The sequence below is a fragment of the Halichoerus grypus genome, chromosome 2, assembly GCF_964656455.1.
Source record: "Halichoerus grypus chromosome 2, mHalGry1.hap1.1, whole genome shotgun sequence".
Taxonomy (NCBI): Eukaryota; Metazoa; Chordata; class Mammalia; order Carnivora; family Phocidae; genus Halichoerus; species Halichoerus grypus.
The window spans coordinates 177,025,423-177,050,336 of NC_135713.1; the positions used below are offsets into that span (position 1 = coordinate 177,025,423).

At 52.9% G+C, this 24,914-nt stretch overlaps 1 protein-coding gene across 5 annotated transcripts; it reads left to right on the forward strand.

Moving 5' to 3' along the window:
* The first annotated feature begins 1,685 nt into the window (after positions 1–1,685).
* SEPTIN4 (septin 4) lies at positions 1,686–24,601 on the forward strand. Of its 5 annotated transcripts, XM_036082740.2 has the most exons (14): positions 1,686–3,243; positions 3,893–3,937; positions 5,318–5,325; positions 18,387–18,680; positions 19,062–19,155; positions 19,628–19,714; positions 20,218–20,341; positions 22,762–22,896; positions 23,010–23,127; positions 23,217–23,318; positions 23,505–23,601; positions 23,690–23,852; positions 24,016–24,115; positions 24,383–24,601. In XM_036082740.2, exons 1-14 carry the CDS (start codon positions 1,686–1,688, stop codon positions 24,440–24,442), a joined length of 2,985 nt encoding a protein of 994 aa, XP_035938633.2. In that variant the 3' UTR covers positions 24,443–24,601. The 5 variants fall into 5 exon arrangements, with proteins under 5 accessions (XP_035938633.2, XP_035938641.1, XP_035938636.1 ...); XM_036082743.2 differs by lacking the exons at positions 1,686–3,243; positions 3,893–3,937; positions 5,318–5,325 and adding an exon at positions 13,317–13,458; XM_036082741.2 differs by lacking the exons at positions 1,686–3,243; positions 3,893–3,937; positions 5,318–5,325 and adding an exon at positions 16,070–16,245.
* The last annotated feature ends 313 nt before the right edge of the window (positions 24,602–24,914 follow it).

Genomic DNA, 24,914 nt, shown 5'->3' on the forward strand with positions numbered 1-24,914 from the left:
GGTTAAAGGTTATATATCAATAAGTCATTGTATTAAAAGTAGAATCTCAGGGGTGCCTGGGTGGCTCAGTGGGTTAAGCATCTTGACTCTTGATTTTGGATCACGTCAGGATCTCAGGGTTGTGAAATTGAGCCCCCCCCCATCGGCCACACTGTGAGTGGAGCCTGCTTAAAATTCTCTCTCTCCCTCTGCCCCTCCCTGCCCCTCCCTCTCCAAAAAAAAAAGAAGAAGAAGAAGAAGAAGAAGAAAGTAGAATCTCATAGGAAAATTTTGTTCAAGGCAGCCAGTCTCAATTTTATAACAATAAGATATCAAATAAATATAAATAGGAACCATCTTCACTTCAACCTGGCTTACCCTTAGTATTTTCAAGATATCTGGCTTGTAAATATTCTACTTTTATCCTTTTCTGTAAAACAAGATATAATGGTTAGCCAAGTGTTTTATAAAGACTTGTCAGTAGCTCAAGGTTTCTCAGTCTATTGAGATTCCTGTTACCTAAAAACATGTTGGTTTTGGTTTTAATTTTGTCTTCAATAAAGGTGAATTTAAAGATCCAGAAACAATGAATCTGACCATCATATAACCGCAATAATCCTTCAGAGTCAATAGTGGGATGTGGATATGGTAGAGAGGAGCCTATGAAAGGGAAAGAAAGATGATCGTGTCTCTCATCCAAAATGGTCATCCAAGATGCAAAGGCACTCTTCAAATCAAGAAAGAACCAGCGTCCATCTAATTAGGATAGCTGAGGGGAGAGGATTGTGAGAAAGGACACTAACATTTGTTATACGACACCTACCAGACATTGGTTTCCAGATGAAGAAATCAAAGCTCAGGAAAGTCAAGTAACTTGCCTAAGGTGCACAACTAGTCATTTATGATTGAAACCAATGACTAACTCCGAATCCTTCCTACAATCCTATGCTCACTCCTGGGCCAAGAATGTGAGAATTTATGATTTGAGCAATCTGGATTTTTACCCCTGGGTCAACCAAACTACCTCTGAAACCTAGAAAAGCCTGGAGCTCTATTTTTTTTTACTTCCATACAGTGCAGTTCTGAACTAAATTGGGACAACTTTGTACTTGCATCTTATTAAAACTGGGACTAACACAGAGTGATTGAGTTGAGTAGGCTTGCCTTAGTAGGATAATCAGGCTGATTTCTTCTCTGGATGAGTCTGGGAATTCCTAGAATCTGGGGAGAGTAAGGGAGAGTCTGGAGACTTCTACGTGTACTAGGAAAATCTGGGTTTGCTAAGAACTTGGCCAAAGACTTGGTGGTGTCAACTCCAAAGACAAATCCTCAGTTTCCTTGCAGTTACTGCTTGAGATTCTCTGAAGGATTGTTGCTGAAGGGACATCTGGTTGACTCAGTCGGTAGACCACGCGACTCTTGATCTCAAGGTCATGACTTCTAACCCCACATCGGGCATGGAGTCTACTTAAAAACAAATTGTGGCTGTATGCCAGGATGTTTAGTAGGAAGCTCCTTCCTTTATGACATCACCAGGCAGGTAGCTAAGGGGACTATATGAGACTCTTAGAATAACAGCCACTTTGGCGGGAGTGCAATAACAGCAGTGTTTAAAACTGAGGGTAAATTTCCAGACTTCATTAAGACCCTTGATACAAGCCAGCCAGTAAAATATGGGATCTACCCAGAGGAGCTCAGTGTATCGGATGGTCAAGACTAATAAAACTGGGTCCAAGGTAGCAGTTTCAGCACCAAAAGGGTCTGAGGATACTAACACAATTCCTCAGCGGGGACCAGGGTACATTCTTGCCTCGAGCTCACGAAGTGCTGCAGCCCCCGTAAGCCCTTTGCCACATCGAAGATCAGAAGCTGGGCATCTCACCACTCTCTATTCAACATCAGACTGTGCTCGATCTAGCTCCCCCCAGTCAGGGCCTGGCCTTGCTGGAACACCCGTCCCTCCAGGAAATGAGACTCGATCAAAATCAGAAACATACCGCCATCACTCTCTTCATCGAAAGAGCCAGCAGAGTCAGACAGCTTCCCAGGCTGTCCAGATGCAGCGGAACGTTAGTCCATCCAGAGAGGAATCAACACGAAGAGGTGGTGAGAGCAAGCCAGGGCATGACATGAGTAATCGCTACTCACTAATCCCAGATGCCAAATCCTCTCGCCGGTTGAGTTTTGTAGACCAGAAGGATAACGTACAGATCTTACAAGAAGAAGACCCACCCTCCAAGGTCCAGTACCCACAAGGGGTCAGAGTTCCCCGTAGGATTTTAGTTTGCCCAAAGGATGAAGCAGTCCAAACTGAGCTCATCCGAAAGGGTTTGACTGCTACTGGTATCAGATCTTCAAGGAGACCCTCTAGCCCAGAACACAGCAGTGGCCGTGTCAATGCAGACTCTCGGACAGCCCAGAGAAGGATCCCCGGCCAAGAGTTTGAAATGAATCGTCTCAGCTCAATCTTTACAGAACCCAAGGCTTTGCATAGGAATATGAACATGGAATCATCCCTCAGACTCTCTGTCCTTAAGGATTTGGATGGTGGACACCGAGTTTCTATACGTCCAGATCCTGAGTCTATCCGCAAGCATTCTGTCTACGCTGACATCAAGCCCTCCCCAAAGGTCTTAATATCATCAGAAGTAGAGTCCAACCTGAGGTCCTCAACCAGAGGAGACAGCGAGGTTGGCCGCAGGGTCACCATCTCCCCAGAGGGACAGTTACTACATTCAGCATCCCAGGTGACATCTCGAGTAGTGTCTGAGAGCCCCCCAAAACCAGTGTTTGTCACTCCAGAGCACAGCTATAAGCAGCACACCCAAAGGCCTTCAGAAAGCCTCTGCATGTCCCCAGGACCCTCCCGAAAGCACTCTGTCCACGCAGAACTGGAACTGACCCCTCGGCCTTTACCCCCTCGGTCCTTACCTAGGTATGGGCCTGATTCCTCATGGTGGACCTTACTCAATCCTGAAGTTGAAACACCCCAAAGCCGGCCGACAACACCTGATTCTGAGTCTAAGTCCCCTCCTCCCCCAGATCCTTTATTGTCCTTTTTTGAAATGGACTCAAGTCCTTCCTGTGAGGAAATGATGTTCCAGAGAGAGAAGGCAAGTCCATCACCACCACCACCACCAGCAACACCACCACCACTAGCATTACCAAAGGAGTCTCCAAACCAGGCACCATTGAGCAAAGTGCCACAGGCCCTCAAGTGCTCCTCCAAACAACCCATTCAAAGGTTTAGTGCTTTCTTCTTGGGTATGTGAAGAAGCAGACTGCCCAGGTGCCGTCCCGATTTAGTGAGGTGGGACATTGGGGTGGGCAGGAAAGGCCCCCCTTCTTCAATCTGGGCCTCAGAGCTGCCCTCCTGCCAGTGCTAAAGTTAGTCCCATCCTTGAGCCCATTGCTCCATTCCTTCCCTGCCAGCTTCTCTGAGCTCCAAGCTAATGACTTTGGTGACAGTGCTTGGGCCAGCGTCAGGCATTGACTCTTCCAGGCAACCCTCCTTAACCTTTCAATGGAAGATAGTAGAGAGTGGTTTGCAGGGTGGGAAGTGCTTCCCAAGAATGGAGATGAAGAACTGAGCTGGGTGAGGGCTGGTAAGGACTAGTAAAGAAAATAAGGTTCTCAGGCAAATATTCTGACAACAAAGTGGAGAAGGTGGGGCATAGATATGCTAGGACCCAGACTTCAAAGAGGGGAAAGGCATTAATAGTGGCACAAAGAGGGTGGAGAAAAGGGAGGGGGGAGTTTAGTCCTAGTCTGCAGGGGCTTCTTGGAGAGAATCAAGGGCTGAGGGCACCTTTGGGGGGAGAAATGTGGAGCTAGAAAGGGAGATGTTAAGTAGTGGGGGGAGGGACGTACATCCCACAGAGTGAAAAAAAGCAACAATCTCTGTTACTTTCAGATGTCTCTGAGGAAATGCACAATCGTGTCATCTGGTGGCTAAAAGGTCTGTGCTTTTCCCTCCTATGGATCCATTGTAGGGGTCTGGGAGGCAGGAGGACAGGTGGGAGGGTGACCTCTATGTATCTATAGAGCTAGGTCTATCAGGACCGTACGTACTGGGGGTTTGACTTAAAGGAGCAGGGGAACTTCTTATCTTGTCTATAATTCCACCGTTAAGAGTCATTCCTTTGGGAATTGGAACCTTTTTCATTTTCAAGGGCCTCCTTTCAATGGGAAGTAGTCACTTCTGGAATGGAAAACAATTTAAGCCCATGCTTTTTAGTTTAGCTGGACTTACCTTTCATGTGATTTTTTAAAAAACCAAAAAACAAGTCACTAAGACAAACTATCTGTTTCACAGTCTTCCTCAGGGCTAACCCCACACTAATTCAGGTTGATGGGTCTCCTCTTGTGTCTCTCTAGTTCTTCAGAACTCTCCTCAAGCCCCCATAGCTAGACCTGGGAGGCATTGGCTGCTACCCAGCAGGATCTCCAGGGATGTCAGGCCTCTACCTTGTGGCCATCAGTGGGTCCTATAGCCAACTCTAGAATCCTTTTTAATTTTTTTTAAGATTTTATTTTTAAGTAATCTCTACACCCAACATGGAGCTCAAACTCACAACCCTGAGACCAAGAGTCACATGCTCTACCAACTTAGCCAGCCAGTTCTAGAATCCTTAAGAGAAGTGTCTTCAGATACCCCCCTCCCACTTTGTTCCGTTGACCTCTCTGGTGGGAGGGAAGGTGGGGACCAACCCTCATTTAGTGAATCTTAGTAGCAAGGAGTTCCTGCTTTGAATGTTGTAGCCCAAAATATGCTTTAGTCTGTGAGCATGAGGGAGGCCAGGGCTCTGGATGAGGAAGTTCCTGGGGAGGAGAGAGCCCTGGGAACGCAATCCAGTCCCACCCAGCATAAGCCCTCCGAGTGATGGGCAGCAAAGAGCAGAGAAGGGCATCCCTGCCCCTCAGAGGGAGCAAAGCTCTATAAAGTTGAGGTTTAGTAGAGCATGGACTCTGGAGTTATAGTATTGGGTTTGAGCCCTGTCTATTTTCTCACGGTGACCTTGGATAAGTTATTTTATCTTTCCAATCATTAGTTTCCCTATTAATGAGAACAATGGCAACCTCTTAGTGTCCTTATAAGGACTGACCAAGCTACTACATGTACAGCACTTAGCATGGGGCCTGGCAACAGTGAGCCCTCAGTAAATGCTAGCTGTTGCTATTTGGGCCACTTGCACTAGGAAGGATGCTGGGCCAGGTTATGCCCAAGTCCACTGAACATCTTTAGTAAAATTCTCTTTTTCCCCTCCTGTTGGTACTCTTTGAATTCCATTTGCTGCCCCCCTGGGAATGCCCGACTTCTACTTCTCCATTATGACAGATGAGGAGGTAAGAATACCCCTGGGAAGTTACTTCCAGTCTTCCTGTGCTCCCCCTTATCCAAGTCTCTCTCTTAACCTCTCATGGAAATAGGAATGGAGGGAGACAGACAGAACTGCTCCCTATGGCTGGGCAAGTTGTTCACTGCACAAGGGCACCTAACAGGGCAAGTGGGGGCTGAAATCTAGCCTGCGTTCCACTTGCCACGCTGTGCACCTGTGGGGCTGCATCTCCCCAGAGGGAGATTTGCACAAAGGCCCTATATGAGCTGGTTGCAGCCCTGGAGAGATGAGAAATCCTGCCAAGTGCTCTGTGGGAAAGCTGTCTGGGAAGCCATACATTGGATCAGTCTCCACTTGGCTCTCCTCTCTCCAGCCTAGGGCACTCCAGAAAGGGAACACTTTTCTGGGTTACACACTATTTGAGTCCTCAACTTGGAAAGGCACAAGGTAAACTCTGCTCTCAGCAGCCCTGTGTCCTGAATTTGGCAAAGAGTGTCCTGATTTCATAGTGCATTGTTCCTCTAAGTACTTTAGTTCTTCTTGGTCCATGTTTGATAAGATAGTCTGAGCTTTTCCTGCCTCCATTCTTTCTCTCGCCCTATCTCTTCCTTACCCAAAGCCTAGCATGGCTTCTAATGGGCCCCATCCATGGGCTTGCCCAGGATGGACAGTTAATTACAGATGGAAAACAAACAAGGAAGGTGGGGCAGGACAGCCTGAGCTCAGATAAGGAAACAGCTGAAGGCGGGGGGCAGGGGGTGCCAGAAATGTGGCTGCCACCCTTTCTGCCGTGGCTTCCTATTCAGCCCCGTGCTCTGAGCTCCACTGCGGGTGGGAACAGCCACTTCTAGAGATTACCTCTAAGCAAGACTCTAAATCCTTTTCTCCCTCTTCCCCTCCTCTCTTCCTTCCTTCCTCCCTCTATCCTTTCCTTCCACAAACAACTTTATTCAGATGCCCAGCACTCTGCTAGGCACTACTTGGCGGGGGGAAGCATTGAAACCTCAGAGCACACGCATTCTTTGGCCATGAGAAACTTACCATCTGGTTGGGGAGATAAGACACGGGCAGGAAACATTTAAACAACAATATGAAATAGTTTGCGCTCAAATGTCCAAATAAACACAGCAGACTGAATATGTGCTCTTGCAGGATCTTAGGGGAAAGGGAGTCATCAGGGCATATGTGTGTGTGGTGGGGGGGGTCAAGTTACACCCTCCTATCTTAATAGCTAGCCTCTCACTCACTCCTTTGATGCACTTACATACCTTTGGGAAGGGGTTAGTGTTTTCCCTCAGTCAGGATATGATAGTTTTGACTGAGCAAGTTCCTCCCTGTTCTCCCCCACCTTCACCCCCTTTCTTGGTGCATCTTGTTTTAGTTTAGGGAGTCAAAAGCCTTGGCAGCAGGACGGCTTTTTCCCAAAATAGCTCTTATCCTGTCTCGATAATTGCAGCTCTCCAGCCCTGTTCAATAGCAGGGCTGCTCCCCAGAAGCTGGGAAGAGAAGCTGGGGAGAGACTAGCTGGGCCTGCTGGTCTTCTCTGGCTCTTTGGAAGTGGGGTGGCATGGAGGAGGGCCAGGGCCTCCTCACAAAGCGTGAGAGTGCTAGGCCTTCGCCAGCCCGTCTTCCAGGCTGCATGGCCCACAGGCTGTCCCACAATAGAGAATCTGTGGTGCCTGTGTCCAAGGCCTGGGGTGCTTCTGATCCGGGAATGGTTGACTGTAGAGTCTGGTCCAGATTCCTTTCCTCGCAGGAATTCTCTGGTGGCCAGCCACAGCTCCTGGCTTGAGGACGGCAGCATGTTTGTTGTTGAGCTTCACAAGCCCTTCTGGGTCCACAGCTGGGGACAGAGCCTGATTCTACCATTTCTCTCTTAAGTGTCAGTCTCCTCCCAAGTGACTCCTCAAGGCCCTTTTGTCTAAGGAGCAGGTCTTACAGATGCTTCTCATCCTTGGATTGGTACATTAGGGGCTGGAATCTCCCCAGAGAAGGTTATGCTGGACTGAGGGAAGCATTCCTAATGGTTTTGTTTTTGGTATCAGAACTAGCAGAAGCTCAACAGGAAGGTCCCCTATGGGGTCAGCTGGGGCTGTCTTCTCACACAGCCCCGGGGAATTCCTTGGAATAAAGCAGCTCTTGATGGGAAGGGCTGCAATGCCCCTGATGGATGGGGCTGCCTTGGCCCCAAGATCCTTGTCCTCAAGGCACCTAACCTAATTGCCCTTGAAAATGACTTCTCAGGCTGTCAGCAGACAAGGTGGTTTACTCCTTTCTATCTCTATCAATTATGCAAGAAACCAACTCTGGAAAGCAGGCCAGGAACCAGGGGAGGCCATCTCAGTGATACCTAAAGCAGACTGGTGTTTTTAAAGTGACATGTCATTTGGCCCCTGGGGATGGTATGGCCAGCCTCATGTTGGCACTGAGGCTTGGGGAAGTTTTGCTCAGGTAGACTCCTCAACAGAAAAATCCAGAGTCCAGGAGGAATGCAGGGATGCTCTGTGTTCATGGGGATGTTAACAGAATCCCAGGAGGTGGGCTGTCTGAAAGGAAGCCTTGAACCATCTTTCCCACTGCTCTCATTTTCTCTTGCTTTGTACAGAGGCTACATTGTAGCTGAGAAGAGAGGGAATTGAAAGAATGGAGCAGAGATGCTGAAAATGGGGCAGGGCACCTCGGGGGGCTTTTCATAGCAGCCTGACCCCTGCCACCCAGCTGCTTTTCCTGTCAGATGGTGCCTTGTTCATTTCCAGCTACCATGGGCAGCGAAGTCCAGAGCTGGATGGGAGGCTGGTAACCTCTGACCCACACTTGCTATTTTGGGGGACAACCTAGGTTGACCAACTCATCAGGGTTTGCCTGGGATATTCCTGGTTTAGCATCCTGTGTTCTGGGACCCCTACCAGTCCTGGGCAAATTAGGACAAATGGTGACCCTAGGACAGGCCAAGGTGCAGTGTATGTCAGCAGGAGCCCCCGGAAACACAGGGCAGGGGGATGACATCCTGCCTGCACTGTGAGACCTGAGCAGGTTGTCCCTCTGCCTATGAAATGGGGGCAGGAAAATCCTATGCCTCTCCCTTGGGCTTGATGGTGGAACTGAGACGAGAATCCCTTGGTTTTTTGTTCTTCTCAGAATGATCCCACATGGGGAAGAATCTGCCACATGTTATTTTGGACTCTCTGGTGTATTTCCTGAAGCCCCTTGGTTCCCTCTTGGAACCCATCTCGGACATTGTATCTTGCTGTCAGAGTAGCTTGGTGGTGTTTGAGATGGTGGGTTTTTCAAGTAAGACGAGCAATAGCAGGCCTGGGTAGATGAGGGAGCTTGGCTTCAGCAGGCAGGGAGCATCCTTGGGTGAGGAAGAAAATCTTACCACAGAAGCCACCCTGACAGCTGCTCAGCCACAGGAAGGTTATCCTGAGTGACAAGAGATGGCCATGTCCCTCTCCCCTCCTCTGCTCAGCTGCCATGAGCGCAGAGGCGAGTGACAGCTGCACTGTGGGGGCTGAAGGATCGCCTGGAGGAGGGGCACAGAATGTGAGGCAGTTCCTGAGAGAAGCTCAGGCTCTGGCCCTGAAGGTGGGAGGGCAGCACTGGCCGGAGTCACTTTCTTGGCACGCCCACCACAAGCAAAGTCATGTCGCTCCGGGAGTCTCCACAATGGCTGCGCTTGGGAATTCGGCTCAGTAAGTCTGAAACCAAGACCTGCTTTCTAGAGACGGGAGCGCTGTTTAGCTGGACAGGCTGACTGCAGCTGGTGGCAGTGTGGGCGCTCCGACGTCATTTTAGTCTCAGGCTCTTCTCTCGTCCCTCGACACCCATTACACATGCACATTCCTCATTTTTTGGAGAGAATGCATTTGACATTATGACAGCTGACAGTTGCTGATTTGGTGTTGATAATTTTCTCGTTAGCTGAGATAATAACCATCTCTCATTTCAGTGGCTACACCATTCTAAGCGTGTTACCTTAGTGAAGCTTTACAGCAACCTCATGAGGTGGACTTTTTCTCCCGATTTCATGGATGGAGAAACTGAGGCTCAGAGCTGGCTCCTCAAAACCAAGAGCACTTTAGGGAGCATCCTGCCCTAGGGATTCACACACGGTGTAGAAACCCTTCTTCCATAGCCACATCTTCCTGGAAAGTAACTTCTCAATATTTCAGCAGTACCTTCAGATATCACAGATTATGAAGGGAAAGGCTTTAGGGAGGGTAACATTTATGTCTTTGCATGTGAACTATGAGGGTGGGAGGTGAGTATGAGCTGGTAAGCTGCCAGAATGAAGGGCAAATTCTGGGTCAGTGAAGCCCAGAGCCTCAAGGCTTGTCTGTGCTCCAAAAATCAGAGTGGAAAACTGATCAATGAATCCTTTCAGTCAATTCATATTGATCAGACACCTCCTGGGGGTAGAGGCCTGGTCATCCAGGAAGACATTACATCACATGTTCACTGAACTGAAATGAGTAGAGGTTAAAATAGAAGACATATTCCCTGTCCTTGAGGGGCTGTGGTTAGTTTGGGAGAGATAAGTACACAGATGTGTCACTTGAAAGGGTGTGGACATTGAAGAACAAAACAAAGTCCAGTGAAATGAGTTAGCAAAGCTTCTAGCATAGAGGCACTTGGAGGGTGAAGTCCAGGTAGACACAAATTTTGACTCCATATGATGAAGACCTTTGGTAAATTACTGCCCAAAGATTGAAGGGCGGTAGAGTCAGTGAGTTTTTAGCCATGGAAGATATTCAAGAAGAAGCTGGGAGGTGAGGTGGGGGCCCTTGAAGGGGGTCACATTCCTGTGCAGATGTAAGTCCCTTCCATCTCTCAGCTCCTGTCCCTGCCCTACTGCAGAGAAGGTGCTGGAAAGGCCCTCTGGCTGGCCTCTAGCCCTCTGCTGGCTCCAGAACTGCCCCTCACCATAGCCATAGAGCAGGTGCCAGGAAACACAGTGCTCCCTGGCCTTGCCACTCACATTTCTGGCCTGCCCCAGGATCCTGGGACACTGGGGAACAGCAAGAGCAGGGGAGGGGCTTGGGGTATTTTGATTTCTCACCACAGACCTTTCTGGACAGACTGGCTAAGGTTTCCTTGAAAGACACAACCCAGTGCTAGCTCTTTGGCCCCACTAGGGCCCTCTGTCTGTGTCATCAGTGACTCATCACCTCTGGGGGAAGGGAGATACAATTAGTTCTTGTACCACTTAAGAGAAACTCTGCTACCCAGAGGCAAGAGTGGCCTCTGCTAGTCATACAGATCTGAAATCCTGTGGTAATCACTATTTATTCTTGGCTTTTGAACCTGGGCCTTTAGCTTGGCCCACGTGCAGCATCCTTGTTTAATTTGGTGCCCCACAACCTTCACCCGTGGGTAGGCAGGAAAGATCCAATGGAGGGGGCCAGGAGTTTTTTCACACAGACCCCATTGGCCTGACCTAAGCAGAGGGAGCCCTGGCCAGCAGGCTGAAGGTGTGCGCTGATCTGAGTTTCTCAGGAGAGTCAGGCTTTGTGCCAAACAAAGTGTCCACTCCCCAGAGCCTTGGCCTGAATACCCCCACTCCAGCAGTGCCTGGGAAATTCTACTCTCGTCAAGGATATCAATTCCTGGTGGGATACTGAATTTTAAGGAAGAGTCAGCGCTCCAGGAGCTGAGGGGCACTGAGGCAAGGCTGGCCAGGCCGCGTGCTAACTGGAGGTGGGGAGGAGCACTCAGTGGTCAGTGACTCCTACCTGGGCTGCCTTATCTCGGCCCTGCTTCCGCCCAGGTGTGAGCCTCCACCTGCCCCGACCCAGAGCACAAGCGCTGGAGTTGTGGGGAGTCCAGTCCTATCTTTCAATGGAGAAACAGAGGCCTAGGGAGGGGAAGAGACATTCAGGCAGTGAGATGATCACCAAAGCTGGCATGGGGTCCTAAACCTAGGCCAAGTTCTCTCAGAAACCCAGAGTGCGGCAGGGTCAGCACTCGAGGTTTTCGTGGGCGGAATGGCTCAAAGTCTGCCTTTAGCTTTTATTTCGCCCAGCATGCTTCCTGTTGGGCATCTGACGGAGTGATTACAAAGGCACTGTGAATATCAAGACCTTAGGAGTCTTGGCTTAGAGATGAGGTCCACAGTCCCAGGCTTCTTCTAGGGGCTCACTCCCCTCAAACAAGCTGGCACCAATGTGCCTCAGGACACACAGGGCAGCAGGTGCCAGGGCAGAGCTGGGATTCCAGCCGCAGCTGAGGATGAGCTAGCCGAGCTGCTTTCTGAGATGTGTCTGTGTCCACACCTGGACTACAGCCAGGCCTGGTGGGGGGGGGGGGCGGGGAGGAGGGAACTTAAAATTGTGGAAAACAAGGCTTTTGTGCTGGGGCCTGTCTTCCTTGACATAGGCTTTCTCCCCTTGGCCCAGCACCCCCAGCCCAGGCCGTGCAGAACGCCAGTGGAAGCACCCAAGAGGTAGTCTTATGAGTGCAAACATGAGTACTAGTGGCCTACAGCTAGTTCCCAACAGTGGGGCTTTGTGTAGCTGGAGTCTGATGTTCGGGTCTGACGGCAGCTGCTTGTACTTCTGCAGCCTTCCAATAGCCATTGGTTTTTCTCTCAAGAAACTCTTTCATGCCTTTGTTTTCCTGAGTACAGCTTCAGATCTCTTGATCTAGCCCAGGCCTTTTCCAGGAACCTTTCTATACCTTCAGAGGTTCCCTCTTATCCGAGCCAAGCTGCTGGTCCCTATCCTAATTTAATCCCTTCATTTTCTGGTGTGGGAAATGAGGTCCAGAGAGGTAAAGTGAGTTGCCCAAGGTCACCCAGCTAGGAAGTTTTCTCCTCAACTCGCTAGCTTATGAATGCCCCTGATTTCTTTAAGCAATGGCACCCCCCCTTCCATCCTTCAGTCCACCAGTGCCAAATATCCAATAACATCTCCAATAGCCACGCCATGTTTTCTGAGCTGGTTCTCACCTGCATTCCTAGGCCCTTCTACTAAGTTCTAATTTGATCCGAACCATGACCACTGGTCACAGATCAGACTGAAATAGGGTAGGCAGGCTTGGGCCCTTCTACCAAGAGAGAGAGCCATGTTGTGCATGGGTCTCAGTTTTGTCTAAATTATATTCAGGCCAGTCAGCCTGCCCTGGGGGAAGGCTCTTGGGAGTCAGGGAGAGGCATGCTTCTGGAAACTTCCACAGAAGCCTGACCAGCTCAGACCTGTATTAGCTCAGGAAATCCCTACCAACTCCCCACCTTCTAAGCATCTACTTCTCCTTTGCTGCTCTGACCCTTCTGAGCCTCTAATGCCTCTAAAGCTGCTGGGGCATCTGTCCCCACAGCATCGCACCAGCTTGCCCAGCAGAGAAGTGGCTCAGGCCTGGGCTGGGCCTCTCCCCAGGCCCTCCCACTTTCCTCAGCCCCAGACAAGGCTTTACTGCCCCATAAAGGCCACCAGGCCTCTTCCCTTCCACCTTTCCAGCAGATGATCCCTGGATAATTTATGCAGCAAATCCTCTTTAATCTTTAATCTAGGGTCCTGCAGGAAGGGAACCTCTTGTCTCCTCTTCATAGCTTGGGTAAAGGTAGAGAACGTCCGACATTCTACCTTAGGAGGTGTGGACTGGGTAGGGACAATCTGTTATCTTGGACATAAGCCGGGTTCATTTCCTGCAAACCTTTGGTAACTAATGGTTTCTCTTCCAACTCGTGGCGCCAACCCCCTCTCCTTCCAAAAACATCTCCTGGGGATGCCAGGTGGACCCTTCCTTTTTCTCTGGGGATTTGCTCAAGCCCCCACCGTCATGTGCTGCCTGAACAGGCCACTCTTAGGGGCTGAGTAAGGAAGAGCCAGGTGACCAGTGCAGCGCTGTCCTGAGCGCCTCTGGCCACCCTGCGCTTCCCGGGGTCTCGGTCTGCAAGGCCCACCCACCACTCACCACCCACCGCGGGCCGCGCTCACCCCTGCAGGAGCCCGCGATCTCGGAGGGCAGGCCCCGCCTCAGGGCCGGCTCGCCCCGCCCCCGCCGCCAGGCCCCGCCCCCGGCCGGTCCGCACTCAGGGCGGCGGGCGGGGGCCAGCTGTCCGGCGAGGTCGGCTCGCAGCTCCGGCCGCGGGTCGCTCGGGCGCTGTCCAGGCGGAGCTGGCCCGGCCCGGGCTGCAGCCATGGTAAGGCGCGCGGGCGCGGGGCAGGGCCGGGGCGCGCAGGGCCCGCTGCTCCCGGCGGCTCCGCGGGGACCCGCGGCGCAGCAGCCCCGGCTGTGCGGGGCGGGAGGCGCTGTCTCCGGCTGCGGGCACAGGCGGGCACTGCTGGTGGATGTCTCTGTGTCGCCGCTTCCAAGTTTCTCCCTCTGATCCGAGCAGCGACGGAGCGGGCCGCGAGCCCCGGGATGCTGCCGGTGTTTTTGGACCGAGGGGTGGGTCGGTGCTGAGCGGAGCGGGGGGAGGGCGCCAGCAGAGACGCGCATGTTGGGCTGGGGAGGGCGCGTCAGCGACAGGCGGAGGTGAGGGTCCCCCGCCCTTGCCTGGGTCAGCTGCTACCCGGCTGACCCGTCCTCACCCACCTACCCTGGGTTCAGGGGCCAGTACCAACTTCCTTTGGAAAACACACAGAGGAGGCCTACAAACACCGCCTGCCTCCCCAGGAGGGATGGTGAGACGCTTGGGCCCTCCTTCCTGCAGCCTGGCACAGAGCAGCTCCCAGGCTCTTCCCACTGCGCGCTCTGCCCAGGGACCCCTGAGAGAGGGAAGCCCAGCCCACCATCCTACCCGTGGGATCAGCTCTGTCCCTCTGCCTCTGAGACAGGAACCATGGGGAAGCTTCCTCCTGCTGCATCCTACACTCCCCCACTCCCAAATCAGGTCCCTCTGCAGCAGTGGGGGGTGGGGGAGCTCATTCCTGCCACCTGTCTGGAGGAGAAATAGTCACCCCCGCCAGCCTCCTGGGGCCCCCAGGTGGGAAGTTTTGATGTCTGACTATAAGGGTGCCAGCTCCCCTGCCATCCCTGCCAGAGCCTGCAACAGACACAGTATGCGGGGGGTCAGGGCCTCCAGGCCCCATGCAAGCCTCTCCTCCCAGTTTGGAAGCCCCCCAGCCTTTGCCCTCGGCACTGGGAGGTGCAGGCTGTTACAGAAGGAGGAGATCTGTGACCAGCCTGTGGGGCAGGACGCTGGCTGTGGACAGCCTCCAGAAGGGAACTTCCTGGGCCCACTGGAATCAGAAGCTTCCAAGTCTGGAAAGGCCAACATTTTGGGCTTTTGTCTTTCAAGCTGTGTCCAGGCTGAGGCCCAAGCCTTGGCTAGGAAGTCTCGGTGACCTTGTGACCTTCCCCAGAGGGGGCTTCCTGGGAGAGGCCAAGTGGTGCTTGTCTTTATCCCTGCCCTGCTTCTCCCCACATGGGTACGGACACAGTGATTGTTCCAGTGATGGAAGCCTGGGGGAGCACTGACTGTCCCCAGTGCCAAGCCCAGCAGGGACCAAGAGGGGTTTTTTCTGCCACACACTAAGTCCAGTTCAGCTGAGGTCTCCGTGCTTTCAGCTTGGCGAAGCCACCCTGTTCCTCTCTAATTAAAGACACCCCACCACCACCAGAGTCCTCAGCTGTAGGCCCTTGAGGACCAGTTCTTCGGCTGACTGGTTCATGTCAAGCCAGACTCCTCTGGAAGGGGTCCCTCTCTGAAAGGAGATCAGTGTCCCAGCTACTTTGGAGGTCAGTGGATACAGTGGGGAGAGCTCCCCAGCCTAGGAGACCAAAGGGGTTTTAGTTTTCAAGGGAAAAGAATGACCGGCCAACATTATTAATAATCCTGTGACTTGAAATGTACCTTCTCTCCTCAGGTTCAAAACAGCTTGAGGTATCTCTCCCCAGCCTTCCTGGGAAGCGAGACAGGGCCATTCACAATTGGACATTAAGGCCCCGAAATTAAGATAATATTCAAAATCACAGAGGGTGTTTTTGGCCAACCCAGAAACACTGGTCTTCTGACTCCACGTGCACACTCCCAGCCAGGCCCCTCAGTCTGTCTCCCACCTAATTCACCGAACTCCTGGCTCTGAAGCCTCTGGGATACCAGCCTCCCTTTGGCCCAGACTCATGCCCCTCAGAGACCCAGTGCTAGCAGCATCCCCACTGACTCTCTGGAAGCAGTGGGGTGATGGAAGTGATATAGGTCCCCATGAGTCACAGGTCAGGTATCCTAGGGTGTGGCTGGGACTCTGCAAGGAAATCCAGGGGCAGATTTCTGAAGACAGTGGGGTTCCCTGCTGGGAAAACAAAAAGGGACACTTGGGAAGAAAAGCAGGGCTCTTCCCATGAGAACATATTTCCAAGGGATTCTAAGACCTCCCACCCTACTTCAGCATTGCTTAGAGTTAAGGTGAAAGAGATTGGAGTTCTTTGGGAGTGGAGTCTCCTGGGTGGCTGTCCCCATGTACTGATGGGCCAGGTCACCTTGGGGACAGCTCACAACCCTCTGGCAGGCCTCGGGGTCCTTGGGGGTTAATAGGAGAGGCCAGGTTGATCAAGAGCCTGTGCTGCAGACAGACTTGGGAGGCTGGTGCTGTGCCCACCGGGGTAGGCAGCGGGCAGGCGTCATGGGACAGCCAATCAGAGGAGGAGGGGACTGCAGAGAAACAGAGTGATCCTGCTGCAGCTGAGCTGTCCTTGGAGGGTGGGAGCCAAGGGAAAGGGAGGAGGAGGGGGTGGGGAACGACATTCCACAGGCTTTTTTGGCCCCTGACAAAGACAGGGGGGGTCAAAGAGAAAGGGAAAGGAGCAAGCCAGGAAGCTGGATTACAAGAGCATCGAGACCAGGCTGTTTCAGTGTGCGAGGAACTTTGCCTGGGAGATAAAATTAGACCTAGAGCTTGCCGACAGGGTGTCCGAAGCGTGGGACATGGACCGTTCACTGGGATGGCAAGGCAGTTCTGTCCCTGAGGACAGGACTGAAGCTGGGGTAAGGTGCTATTCTGGGAGATGGGGGGGACCTGACCTGTCTCCCCCCCTGCCTTGATGGGGATTGGGGCTCAAAGTCAAAAAATGATTTGGTCACTGTGAGTGCTGGGGGTGGGGGAGGAGAGATAGGAGGTGAAGACCCTAGTGTCCTGACTCCTTGTCTAGAGCCCCTGTAGGCCCCTCCCTGATGAGCAGCCAAGACTGGCAGGGAACCCAGGAATGCTGGGTTCCTGGTGACTATTGGAAGACTGGGGATAGTAGGGGTCCCATCAGTGTCTTCCTTTCTCCCTTAACTGCTGCCCCTCTGCTCAGTGCCCTTGGGGAAACCAGGTGGAGCACAGTTTTCTCTCTTTCACTGGGACCAAGGGCTGGGTCACTGTGGGGTTATGCAGAGAGGCAGGATTTCCTGGAATTCCCCAGCCTCTAGCTGCCAGAAAACAAGACCTGCTACACCCCTCCTCCCACCCCCAGCCCCATCCCTTCTCTGTTGCCATATAATGAATTCTCCAAGCCGGGACACTTTGAGAGTGAAAAGGGGCACACTTAATCACTATGCTAGGACAACAAACAAACTAGGATGGACAGTTACTCCACTGGAACCCCACAAATACTATCAGTGAGAAAAGCCTGTTAGGCTTGCTTCAGGACAGCCTCTTTTGGTCACTAAGCCTCCACATGCTGGTTCCAGTTCCAGGCTAAAGGGCCTCTCTCATTCCCTCTGTCCAGGCGGGCCCTGGAGACTGTGGCTACAAGCAGTTGTGGGGACGTGAGAGGAGACAGCCTAGAGGTAGTTCTTAGGGGACTTTTCCCTGCAGCCTTCTGCTGTCTCAGTCCCTACCCTCTGGCATAAACCTGGCAATGTGCCTGTCTGCCTCCCTCAGTTCTTCCCTCTGTAAACTGGGGACCTGCAGAAGACTGTGGCCATCTTGTCTCCCCTCACCCGGGCCGGGACTCCACCGTGGTCTGGGATAGCCCCCACTGGCTTGGCCAATCCCCAGGGAGTGAGTCAGCCGCTGAAGCCGGCCGTTGTCCATTGTCTGGAGGTGGCATGTGGGTATTGTGAGGCAGAGCTGAGCCCAGCACTGCCAGGCACTCCACAAAGGGGGCTGGCTCCCAAAGGAGAGAGGAAGTTTTTGGGTCTAGAGTGGATGGCAGGAGTGGGGGGGAGCGGCCTCTCTTCCAAGTTGGAGATGGGGGGGAACAGGTCTCTACAGAGGAGCTGGCCATTCTTTGCCTACCACCCCTGTAGTTCAGGGCTCAGGCCAGATCCCCTCCTGCACTGCTGGCTGAAGCTTACCCCAGGCAGAGGGGGTGAGAGACAACCGATGGGCGCTTCCTCCCATTTGTCCCTCCCAGTTAGGGGCTGTCAGCAGCCTAGAGTCCTCCCATCTTCCCTCACTGGGTCCCTCCCGGCTCCCTTCCACCCCGTGCTCAGCATCCACTGGCAGGTTTAATCCTCTGTCCGGGGCCTCGGCACAGGTTCCGGTGTGGCACGGTCTGGATAAGGGGGGGTCACATCAGCTGTGCTGAGCTCTTTGCAGTGAGCACCCCCAGCGGAGTCTGCCCCTCGGTCCTAGAGCTCACTGACCTGCACTGACGGCTGGCGCAGAGCCCCTGCTGGCCCCTGATTTACCTGGGCCGGCAGCTCGCTGCACCCTGCCCTACTTCCCTCCTGCCCCTGCCCCACTCTGACTGCCCGCACTCTCCTTGAATCCGGAACCATGTCCTCCTCTCAGCTCTCACGCCTCTATTGCTCCCCCTTATTCAGTCTGGCTTGCTGGCCGTTAGGGCAGTCCCTGGCACCTGGCTTGGCCGGACCCCCAGCAAGGGCAGGGCGGTGAGCACCCCGTTGAGAGGGAGCATCAGGACTGGAGCTCCTCAGATCCCAACAGCAGTTGCGAGGACTTCGGGGGCTGCCTGGGGCTGCTCCTGGATCTTGGGATCCCTCCTGGAGTCTCAGCTTGGGGGGGCACAGGAGCAGATGAGGGAGGGGGCTTCCTCTGCTTGGCTGCTAGTGCAGTTTCTTTCCCTTCTAACCACAAGCGCTTTCCTCTCTCTCCCTCTCACCTTCTCTGGTCTTCCTCTTTCATTCTCCCCTTCGTGCCACCTACCTGCCCACCCCACCCCACCTCCAACCCCCAGATCAAGCACTTCCTGGAGGACACGGATGACGCAGAACTGAACAAGTTCGTGAAGGATTTCCCAGGAAGCGAGAACTGCCACCAACCAGAGGCCAAGACCTGGGGGTCCAGGCCCCAAGTCCTGGAGCCAAGGCCCCAGGCACCAGACCTCTACCAGGATGACCTGGAGTTCAGACCCCCCTCCCGGCCCCAGGCCTCTGACAGCCAGCAGTACTGCTCCGCCTCGGCCCCTCTCAGCCCCTCAGCCCGGCCCCGCAGCCCCTGGGGCAAGCTTGATCCCTATGACTCCTCTGAGGTAGAGCCTCCAGCCCTGCCTTGGTTTTTCAGAGGGCTGGTACAGGAAGACCCAGGGAGGGAGCAGAGAGATCCCAAGTGTATGTGCGTGTATGTGCGCGTGTGTGTGCATAGGTGTGCACTCATGCATGCGTGCATGATGAGCTGGGGCCTCTCTGTCCTGTGTCAGCCCCGGCTCCGTGGCGTTGACGCTCATGTGCATTGGAAACTGACTATTAGCAGGCCAGGAGCCTAGCTGGTGGCCCCAGGAGGGCCTCGAAGGAGTCTGACAATGCTCCTCTAGGGCTGGGCAGAGACCTAGGAGGGAGGGAGAAGGCTGGTGTTGGGTCCTGGGGCCCCTCCTGCCTCCCGCTCTGATGCACTCTGCCTTCCTGTCCATTAGGACGACAAGGAGTATGTGGGCTTTGCGACCCTCCCCAATCAAGTTCACCGGAAGTCCGTGAAGAAGGGCTTTGACTTTACCCTCATGGTGGCAGGTAGAGCAGGGGAAGGGCTGGGCTGGGTAGGGGTGTTGCAGGAGGGGATGGTATATATGTGGGGAGGGGGTGTGGGTAAGGAAGGAAAAAGCAGCCAGTGGCTGTGCCTTTTGGCAAAATAACCAGGAGCTGTGGGTGGCCAAAAGTGTGTATGTGGGGGGCGAGGGGGTGTTGAAGTGGTACAAGAACACTTGTTCAACAGTTTTCTAATATTTGCCTTTTTCTGTGTGACCTTGGGCAACCTCTTACCCTCGCTGGGCCTCATTCAAATAAGAAGGCTGGACAAGCTGTTCTCGCTGATTCCTTCAAGCTCTAATGTGCTGTGACCTTCTCAATGTCCCTTCCCAATATGTCTCTTCCCAATTAGATAAGAAAGCAGCTCCCTCTACACCTTGTTCTAGTGGGGTTGCCTCTTGGTCACAGCTCTTCTACATATCTTCTGATCATATCTTCTGTCCTCTCTCCCTGTCAGGAGAGTCTGGCTTGGGGAAATCCACTCTTGTCAATAGCCTCTTCCTCACTGATCTGTACCGGGACCGGAAACTCCTCAGTGCTGAAGGTAAGGAAAGGAGACGGGTGTGAAGACAGGCATGCAGACTTGACTTGGGAAATCAAACCCACGCCTGAGCCTGGGGCCTGGGGCCTTCCCCAGCAGGCAGGAAACCATGGCTTCCTAGAGGGATTGACGGCATCTCTCCATAGGCCTATCTAGCCTGGCAGTCCACCAGCCAGCTCCCTAAAGATTTGGGTGCCGAAGCAGGGCAGGGACCAGAATCCTGCTCTCTGAGTGAGTCTCTGACCCCCAAAGGATTCCAGGAATCCAAGAAAAGAGCCGGGAGCAGAGAAGAGGCTGGGGCCAGAGCCAACAGCCACCGGCATTTCCTGTGTTGGGAAATGTGCTCCTTGCTGGTTCCCAGAGAACAGGCCCCCAGGCAGCCTGGGGTGGGAAGGGGGGCAGTGTGGATGAGGCAGTCTGGGCAGCAGAGCTGGTTGGGGTGGGCAGTTTGTCCTGACTGCGCAGGTCCTTGCCCTTGCCCTGGCCTCAGTTTCCCCCTTCTCCAGAGCGGATCATGCAAACGGTGGAGATCACTAAACACGCAGTGGACATAGAAGAGAAGGGTGTGAGGCTGCGGCTCACCATTGTGGACACACCGGGTTTTGGGGACGCAGTCAACAACACAGAGTGGTATGTTTGACCAAGCACAGCCCAGCTGCCCGCTTCCCGTTACACACACACACACACACACACACGCGCGCGCGCACCCACAGGCACAGACGTAACCACAGTTCTCAGGAGGAAAGTTTGTGGCCTCGAGCACACCACCGCCCCTTACTGGGCAGCTGTCTCCTCCTGTGAAATGAGAGGGAGACGGTTGGAATAGATGCTCTTTAACGTCTTTTCTGACTCCGACCTATACTTCTATAATGGGGGCGAAGACGCAAGAGAAGAAAGTATCAAAAAAACAAACCCATGTGAAAACATGTAGCACAGGGCCTGACATCTAGTAGTTGCTCAATAAACATCCCCCTCCCTTCTTCCTTTTCTTTCACCAGCCACATTTTAGGTGCCACAAACCACTTTTATTAAAGGGATGAGAGTTCCTTGAGGAAGGGGTGAGGAGGAGAAAGAAGAGGCGAAGGGGAGACAAATGGGTTGAACTTTGTTTAAGCTCCAAGCACCCTCTAGGCTAGAAGAAAAGGTGGCTTTGCCACACACGCCATCATCCTTGGCTTTCTTTTTTCAGGAACTGGAAGGGATGCTTAGATAATGGCCAGACCCAAGTGAGTAGATGAGAAGCAGAATGAATGATGAAGACAGGAGAGGAGGTGGTGCCCTTGATGAAATCAGGCAAGGGGTGGTAAGACCACTAGACTGAGTTCAGACCTTGATTCAGCATTTAGTAACTGTGTGGGCTTGAGCAAATGACTGCATTCCCGTTTCTTTAGCTGAAACATACTGCCCTTACCACCTTGCCTAGTTGATCTGAAAATCACCCTGAATGATGCATGTGAATGTGCATTAAAAACTAAAGAGCTGTTTACATTACACTCATGGATTTTAAGATCATAATTGCAGCACCAGTGCTAAACAGAAGTGCGGGGCCCCTTGTTGAAAATGATGACGAATTTCAAGATGGCCACAGCAGAGAAGCAAACCAAGGGTGCGCCCTTCTGAGATCAGGGCCCTGTGTTGACTGCACAGGTGGCCCTTCCAGAAAGCTGACCCTGGGTAATTGCCCCACAGACTCATCAGACCCTTACAGACCTTTCTGTGCTCTGGGTCCCCATGACATGCTTTATCATTACTGTATGTGATGTTTTGGCTTAGCACACAGATTCATCTTCAACTGCAGAGTCTTAGCCTTGAGGGGAGGGCCATTTCTTCTTATAGTCTTGCCCTGGCACTGTGCTGGCACATGGTACGTCGTCTCCTGATGGAAATATTCCTGATGGATCGAGGTGGCCTCCGTGTCATCATCGCTAAGTATATGTCTCAGCACCTGGGGCTTGCCATGAACCTCTACCCCAACCAGCACCTTGTTCCTACTGTACCAAGTATCATCCCCTCCTTCAATCAGTCTACTTGCCTCCTCTTCCCTTCCCTAATGATAATAATTTCATTTGCTTGGCCTTTCACAGGCCATGCACCTGCACATATGCTTATTTAGTCAACCAGCAGGAATTTATTGAGCATATACTAGGTGTCCAGCCAGTGCTGGGCATTTTAAGGGATACAGAACAAGTGTGAATCATCCTGGTCACTGAGAGGCTTGTGGTCCTAGTGGGGGTGGGGGTGGGGGGTGGGGGGTGAGGGACAGCAGTTCGCTCACATGTGTGTCAATCAACTCAAGTTAGTAAATAGGTCAAGCAGCGTAGCAGCAAGCACGCTGAGGAGTCAGAAGGTCAAGGGCTTGTGTGGGTAGAGAATTTGCTAGCCAAAATGATTTGGATTGTCTCTTAGCTGCTGTAGATTTAGTTCCTTCCTGTATGAAATGAAAGTGACGGTGCTTATATGTCCACCTATTAGGGCACCTGTCAGTGAGGATGAAGCTAAATAACAGAAGAGCAAAAGACTTGAAAATTGGAGTTCTTGAATGTGTGTGTATATATATATATAAAGGATTTCACTGTGTGGTGGAGAGAAGGGGAGAGCATTGTGTACACTGGAAGGAGTCTTCACGGAAGAGAGAGTTCTTAGCCTTGAAGTATGGGGTGGGTTTAGAGAGGTGGAGGCGAGGGTAGAAGCACGTGAATAAAGGTTTGGAGGCTGGACTATGAACCTGACTGTGAACGTGACCGAGGGCTTCCAGGTGGCGTTAACCTGCAGGCATCTTATTCTTATTGGTTTGTTTGGTCACCTTGGTCTTTTCCTCTCCTCAAATAGTATTTATTGAACTTCGCCTGTGTGCTTCATCCGGTTTTCTAGTGGGACAGGCGAGATACACCCCTGTTGCCCCCAGGTACCTCCCTGAAGATGTGGGCAGGCAGCCAGGGAATAACAGAGCCTTGAGGACACTGCCCAGGGCGTGGGCTACTCTGTGGTCCCGAGCTCCCGAGGCAGCCCCCACCCCCACAGTTTCTCTGCTTGTCTGTCCCCTGCCCCAGCTGGAAGCCTGTGGCAGAATACATCGACCAGCAGTTTGAGCAGTATTTCCGAGACGAGAGTGGCCTGAACCGCAAGAACATCCAAGACAACAGGGTGCACTGCTGCCTGTACTTCATCTCACCCTTCGGCCACGGGTACGGTCTGAGCCTGAGGCTCCTGAGCCCACCAGGTGCTGCTAAGGGAGCCGGCCGAGAGCGCCAGGGGCAGGGCTGCTGCTAGCCCAGGGTCACACATTCCTGTTCCCCAGGCTCCGGCCACTGGATGTTGAATTCATGAAGGCCCTGCATCAGCGGGTCAACATCGTGCCTATCTTGGCCAAGGCGGACACGCTGACACCTCCTGAAGTGGAGCGCAAGAAACGCAAAGTGAGGGAAGCTGGTGGGGGGAGGGGAGCAGGTGGGCTTCTGGGAAGGCTGGGGTCGCCAGAACCGTGGGCCCCTCATGTGTTTGCCAGATCCGAGAGGAGATTGAGCGCTTTGGAATCAAGGTCTATCAGTTCCCAGACTGCGACTCTGATGAGGATGAGGACTTCAAATTACAGGACCAAGCCCTAAAGGTGGGGCCACCCCAGGGCATCCCTTTTCCATCTTGTTTCTTCGGGGCAGAAGAGGGAAGTAGAATTCTTTTTAAGGGCTGGGAAAGGACCCTGTTTTCCTAGAGTGAAGCAGAGAAAATAAAGATATAGGTGGAAAAGAACAGGTGAGAATGGGGGGTATTGACAGCCCCTCCCAACTTCTTCCAGGAAAGCATCCCATTTGCTGTAATTGGCAGCAACACTGTGGTAGAGGCCAGAGGGCGGCGAGTTCGGGGCCGGCTCTATCCCTGGGGCATCGTGGAAGGTAAAGCACTGAGCTTGTGACCAGGGCATCTCCTTGCCCTCAGCGGCTCTCCCCATGCTCCTGGCTGACCCCTAGCCTTGCTATGCAGTGGAAAACCCAGGACACTGCGACTTTGTGAAGCTGAGGACAATGCTGGTGCGTACTCACATGCAGGACCTGAAGGATGTGACGCGGGAGACACATTATGAGAACTACCGGGCACAGTGCATCCAGAGCATGACCCGCCTGGTGGTGAAAGAAAGGAATCGCAAGTATGGCCACAAGCCAGGACAGAGCTGGCAGCGGGGGGGATCCCAAGCGCAGCCTTGGGTGAGAGCAAGCCCTTCCTTTGTTCTTCTACAGGCCCTGGGCTCAGTCCAAGCAGGTGCTGGGGTCCCCCTAGCCTTACCAAGCCCCTTTTCCCCTTCCCCTCAGCAAACTGACTCGAGAGAGTGGTACCGACTTCCCCATCCCTGCTGTCCCACCAGGGACAGATCCAGAAACAGAGAGGCTGATCCGAGAGAAAGATGAGGAGGTGAGAGCAGTGTGGGGTGGTAGGGATTGACAGCATGGAGGGTCCCTGCTTAATTATAAACCTCAGTATTTCTTGGTTTGGGAGTAGGAAGATCCCTGGCCCCGGTACCTATCTGGGTCCTGGACTGGTGGATTGATTGTTCTACCCAGGGTCTCCATTACACGTCTGGGCTACCATGGCCCTGGCTAAGGGATCAGAGCTTGGGGGCACTTCCTTAGCACTGTAGGACTCTACAAGGCCCCATTTTGCTCTGTGTGCCTGTTCCAGCTGCGGCGGATGCAGGAGATGTTGCACAAAATCCAAAGACAGATGAAGGAGACGCATTAGCTGGCTTTCAATCCTGGATATTTAAATCTCCTCTTCGTCCTGCCCATGCCGGCCCCTCCCAGCACCAGCTCTGCTCAGGCCCCTGCAGCTACTGCCACTTCGCCTTACATCCCTGCTGCCTCCCCAGAGACTCAGAGGAAATAAAGTTTAACCAATCTATAGCTGCCTTCTGGTGTCGCTGTCTGTATCTTTACCACCTCCTGGAGACCAAGAAGATCCTAGGACCCACTTTTGAAAGGGTGCTGAAGGAAGGTGCTGGTTTCTGGCTTTTAGTAGGAAAGAGGGAGTAGGGGAAACTTTCCTCTCCTATGACAGTGTTCGGTCTCTGCCTAGAATCCAACCTGGCCTCTCCTTCGTACTGACCACATCTATCCTGCCTCTCTGATCTGGGGCCTGTTGTACTGACATCTATCCTGCCTCTCTGATCTGGGGCCTGATCCTCTCCATCTTTTCCACATACAGTATTTTCAGT

Excerpts from the sequence above, each read along its gene's own strand:
- SEPTIN4 (XM_036082740.2), top strand. The coding sequence starts at position 1,686 with ATGGTCAAGACTAATAAAACTGGGTCCAAGGTAGCAGTTTCAGCACCA. Across the intron at positions 3,244-3,892 it reads GTTTAGTGCTTTCTTCTTGG|ATGTCTCTGAGGAAATGCAC; the intron begins GTATGTGAAGAA and ends TGTTACTTTCAG. Across the intron at positions 23,602-23,689 it reads TCCCTGGGGCATCGTGGAAG|TGGAAAACCCAGGACACTGC; the intron begins GTAAAGCACTGA and ends CTTGCTATGCAG.